At 48.6% G+C, this 5,000-nt stretch overlaps 1 protein-coding gene across 8 annotated transcripts in view; it reads left to right on the top strand.

Moving 5' to 3' along the window:
• chn1 (chimerin 1) overlaps positions 1–5,000 on the top strand; it is a 36,869-nt gene that overhangs the window by 6,707 nt on the left and 25,162 nt on the right. For 5 of the 8 annotated variants that reach the window (XM_081713664.1, XM_081713663.1, XM_035519833.2 and 2 more), the window contains 2 exons: positions 3,094–3,125; positions 3,234–3,347. In XM_081713664.1, the coding sequence (XP_081569790.1) occupies positions 3,094–3,125; positions 3,234–3,347 (146 nt within the window). The remainder of the gene's footprint in view (positions 1–3,093; positions 3,126–3,233; positions 3,348–5,000) is intronic. The other 3 variants (XM_081713667.1, XM_081713666.1, XM_081713668.1) reach the window with 1 other exon arrangement.

The raw sequence follows: 5,000 nt of genomic DNA on the forward strand, positions 1-5,000 counted from the left end.
TGCATTTCTTTCCATTACTGTGTGTGGGGGCTGAACCCCATGCATGATCTGCCCAGAGTGCCGCATATATTTAACACGGTTTGCCTAAGAGCCCTGTAGTCCAACCTGTACAACCTGAGAATGGACGCTGGAGTAGATGTCCACACTCCTGATGTACGAGGACGTGGACGGGGGAGGGGGAGCTGGGTTGCTTTCTATGAAGCATGTGGAGAACGATGATGATGATGATGATGACGAAGATGTTATATAGCATCTTTTAAAGTGGCTGAAACAGATTATAACGCACAGATTCGTTATCTTAAAATAACCTAATGGGAAAATAAGATGACCACAGAGACAGTGGTGTCCTGCAGTGGGTATGACCACGGGTCCTCTGGCCCTGTGTCCCGCTGCTCGCCTACCGTGGTCCTGTTACTGAGGTCTGGTCAGGGCAGACCCCCATATTTCCCTGACCTTTTCTTCATCATCCCAGATGGGAAGGAGGCAGGGTTTACAGCTTTAGACTTTGTCCTGGGGTTTGGTAATTGAATTACTTCTCCATTTTGGTGAATGTGGATGTAGTCGATGTTTCTTGTGCCATTGCAGTGCATTAGCACCTTGAAATGGCTTCTTCTTTTTTTTTTTTTATCAATTTTCCTGTCACTTTTAAGGATTTTGTAGTGTCACTTTTCTGTATCATCTTAATTATTATGATGGCCAGTATTTTTCTGTTTTTATCACGGGACATTAGGAGGCTACAACACCGCAAGCTTTAGTGTTTTCTTTGCATTAACGTACCTGATTCATCTCACAAAAGGCTTGTTAACGAGCTGTTGGACTAAATCAAACGTTATGGGGGCACAGTGGCCGCTTTACTAGTAATGTGCGTTTTATAAGAAAATGGCCAGTTGTTGGCCGGTTCCCCCCATCACCCAGTAGGTGGCGCTCCAGATGGACGCGTTGGGATGCACCGTGGACCAATCTGAGCCCGTTCTTTTATTGTTTTTGTTTGCAGTACTCCTGGTAATCCCATAATGTATAAACATAACAGAATCCGTGGAAAGACGTGGAATGCAGAAGCAGCGGCACACCTTGGGTCCGTGCAGCTGAGATTCTTTCCAGTAGAAGTGTATTCTCAGCGTGTTCTAGCTGGACGGGGCTTGTGCCGGCCCGTCCAGCGGAGTAGCTGGTCCGGTGCGTTCCACGCTGCCCCGTTTTGGACTCAAGAGGGAGAATGAGAGTGTGGGGGAATTGGAGAGCGATTACAAACAAGGGGAATAAGTAAAAGAGCGAGCGGCTGAGTTCATCTTTCCCCTCAGGCCGGTGCAGTGTGACCCATTTTGGTGAAACCTTGAGATTCAGTGCCTGGATGCACCCTTGTTTACCCTTAAACTGCACTCCCCCAATAACTTCCTGTTCCGCAATCTTGAAACACAGTGGCAGAGAAACCTTCCAATACACTGCCGTGTGATTGAGTCTTTAGGTTATGCAAATTCTGTTTTGTCATCTTTTCAGTTTACATACGAATAAATAAGAAGAGATTAATAATTGAGCCATACTGTTCATTTTTATTCTCCTCAAATCTCATTTGTTCCCATAAAAGCAGTTTGTTTGTTAGAAGGTGAGTGTAATAACAATAATGCAGAGCCCACGTTCAGGTTATGTATGTAAATAAATATTGGGACAGTAGGGTTTGTTTATGCTACTCGTGTACAGGTTGAAACGGTGCATTCCAAATCCCGTTACGGTGAATGAGTGCATGTCATAGCTGACATTAGTGTGGCAGCACACAGAAGCCCAGAAAGCTGTCATACACAATGTTTTGTTTGGGTACTTCAGTCTTTTAGAGTGGCGTGTCTCAGTTGTTCCTGTGCGCGCAACCACACACACACACACACACACACACACACACACACACACACACACACTTGCCCTTGCATAGCTCCAGCCGTTTGTTGCTTGATCCTCTTTTTAGCATGTGCGATTCCCTCATTAACTTCCCTCCTCCCTGGTATTTTCAGCATAAGGAAGATGAAAATGAGTTGCACACTCCAGCCTTCCCTTATGCATCAGCGCGGTGCCTCGTCTGCGTGTTAGGACGAACGGGGGGGCGGGGTGGCGTCAGACCGCCGTGTAAAGCGGAGCGGGTCTCTGCGGAAGGCCGTCAGTCTGTAGGTGACACCGCTTCTTGGGGGAAGAAAAGGCGCGTTGTACGCATCTTTGGTACATATTTCAGGTCGAGGGGCGCTTTGTTATTGAACCCACGCAAATGTGTCTCATGCAGAATTCCCCAGAGAACTGTAAAGCGGTCGTGCACTATAAACTCCCCCAGCTAGCTAAGAAAAAAGCCCACACAGACGCGCATACACTGCTTTCCCCTGCATGCTTTCGTCAGTTTTCCAGATTTCTGCCAAGCATCTCCGGCACGCTGCAACGCAGCAAGACAAAGCAGCGCGCGTGTTCGTGCGTGCACACGCGCGTGCTGTGGGCTAGTGAAGCCTAATGACTGTGATGTGCACCCAGAGAAGCACGCAGATGAGCCAGCAGCGTCTGAATGCGCACGTTCCCTATTCATGCGCTTGTCGGCGATGGCCAGCTCGCAGTGGGCTCAAGGTTAAACGGAGGGCCTCACTGCTTGGGCTTTTATTATGCTAATGTGGAGAAAGCCCGTTTACAGTGGAGCCCTGCTCTGCCGAGGCCTGCCATGAATTACACACATCATTCTGCTCGCCTGTTGTCTAGCAGCCTTTGATTACGCTGGGATTCAAAAGGCTTCTCCTAAATATACTAAATTTCTATCTGACAGATTTGCAGTGTGTAAATGTTTCTTCGTAGCTTACCATACAATTTAACAATATTGTTAAATGTAATTTATAATGGCATCGAGTTATTGTTGATAGTAAATAATCTCTGGCGCTGACATTTAGCGCAATCCTGCCTTTTGAGATCGTAAAGTAAACGCATTAAGCACTCGGGGATATTATGAGGAATCGTTATGGCCGCTGACACCTTCGGTGTTTACCTAAAGACAATGTTTATTTAGCCTGTTCGTCCAATTCTTTTCTTTTTTTTTTTTCTTTTTTTTTCTTTCTTTTTTTTTTTTTTGTCTTTTAGGTTGAGAACAGGCCAAAGTACTACGGACGCGAGTGAGTTCCAACACTGGGTGCAGTGTACTTTCATTACTTGGTTAGTAAACTCCTCTGCCCAGTTCTGAGCCATGATGGAATATGACGTGGCACCTATGTCATGCCCAGGTACCACGGCATGATCTCCAGAGAGGAGGCCGATCAGCTGCTGAGCCTGGCAGAGGGCAGCTACCTCATCAGGGAGAGCCAGAGGCAGCCGGGCACCTACACCTTGGCCTTACGGTTGGTGACCGACCTCTCCGCGCCCTTCTCTTCCAGACACTAGCATTTGCCCCAGGACTCTCACCGGTCAGCTGTAATGTTTCCTCTCACTTTATAATTTGACTTTTTAAGCCTCGCAGTTGAACTTGACCTGTTCAAACCTGGGCTGCACTTGAGTGGCTGTGCAGAGGGAAGCCGGGACTAGGCAGGACTAGCTGTCAAATTCTGTTTGTTGTGTTGACAGAACCCAGAGTTTGTGAAATATCTTAACTGATCATATTTCTCAGTTATTTAAACCCAGTTTAATCTCTGTCATATTCTCTTTGTATTTCCCTGTTCTCTCTGCATTTCATTTTGTTTTGTGTAAGCTGGGAGTGTTTTCTTGGAAGAGGCAGATATCTATAAGTGGATTTTTAAAATGCCAGATAAAGAGGATTATCTTTTTAATTTAGCTTGGGATTTTAGTCACTCTGTGTAAAAACTGCTTGATTTAGGAGATGCAGGTCACAGATGCTGGCGGGTGTGTGTGGGTGTGTTTGTGCACATGCCGGTGGAGGGGTGTCCGTACATGAATGTGGTAAAAGGGCTGCAGTTTGTGTGTATTTGTCTTAAACAGGATTAGAGACAGGTCTGTTTAGCCTAAGCCCTAGTTCCTAAGTGTCTGCAAGCACTCAGCTAATTGAAACTGCGAGTGCGCGTGCGTGTTTGTGTGCGCGCACGAACGCGCGGGTGTGCGCGCACGCACGCGTGGGGGTGTGCGCGCACGCACGCGTGGGGGTGTGCGCGCACGCACGCGTGGGGGTGTGCGCGCACGCACGCGTGGGGGTGTGCGCGCGCGAGTGGTGTGTGTGTGTGCGCGCGCAGCGGGGCAAGTATTCAGACAGCAGCTACACGTAAAACTAGGCTATAATCTTTGTGTGTGTGTGTGTGTGTGTGTGTGTGTGTGTGTGTGTGTGTGTGTGTGTGTGTGTCACTCTGGGGGTATAACTGAACTCACACAGGAAACCCAGCAAGTGCGCGCAAACACACACAGCTCACTGCCTCAGACTATTTCTGACTTTTCAGTGTTGGAAAAAAGGAAGCCATATCACAACATTCAACAGTACATTTCAGCGTTTTCCTGAAAATACAAGGATTCCTCTTACTGTTCTCTAACTGAAGAACACAGTGCTGACTGATGTATTGCTTTAAAGAGTTTGTTCTGCATTATAGCTTTAAACCGCTCTAAATATTAAGGCTTCATTGCTTCCGTAGTGCCTGTGATGCAGCCTGATTAACTAGCAGTGTGTGTGTGTGCGCGCGCGTGTGTGTGCGCGCGTGTGTGCGCGCGCGTGTGGGTGTGTGCGCGCGTGTGGGGTGGGTGTGTGCGCGCGTGTGGGATGGGTGTGTGTGTGTGTGTGCGCGCGTGTGGGATGGGTGTGTGTGTGTGCGCGCGTGTGGGATGCGTGTGTGTGCGCGCGTGTGGGATGGGTGCGTGTGTGTGCGCGCGCGTGTGGGATGGGTGCGTGTGTGTGCGCGCGTGTGGGATGGGTGTGTGTGTGTGCACGCGTGGGGTGTGCACGCGCGCGTGTGGGGTGGGTGTGTGTGCGCGTGTGGGGTGTGTGTGTAGCGGGGCAAGTACTCAGACAGCAGCTACATGTAAAACTAGGCTATAATCTTTGTGTGTGTGTGTGT

The sequence above is a fragment of the Electrophorus electricus genome, chromosome 4 (genome assembly GCF_041902795.1).
Source record: "Electrophorus electricus isolate QZ-2024a chromosome 4, ASM4190279v1, whole genome shotgun sequence".
NCBI classification, from domain to species: Eukaryota; Metazoa; Chordata; class Actinopteri; order Gymnotiformes; family Gymnotidae; genus Electrophorus; species Electrophorus electricus.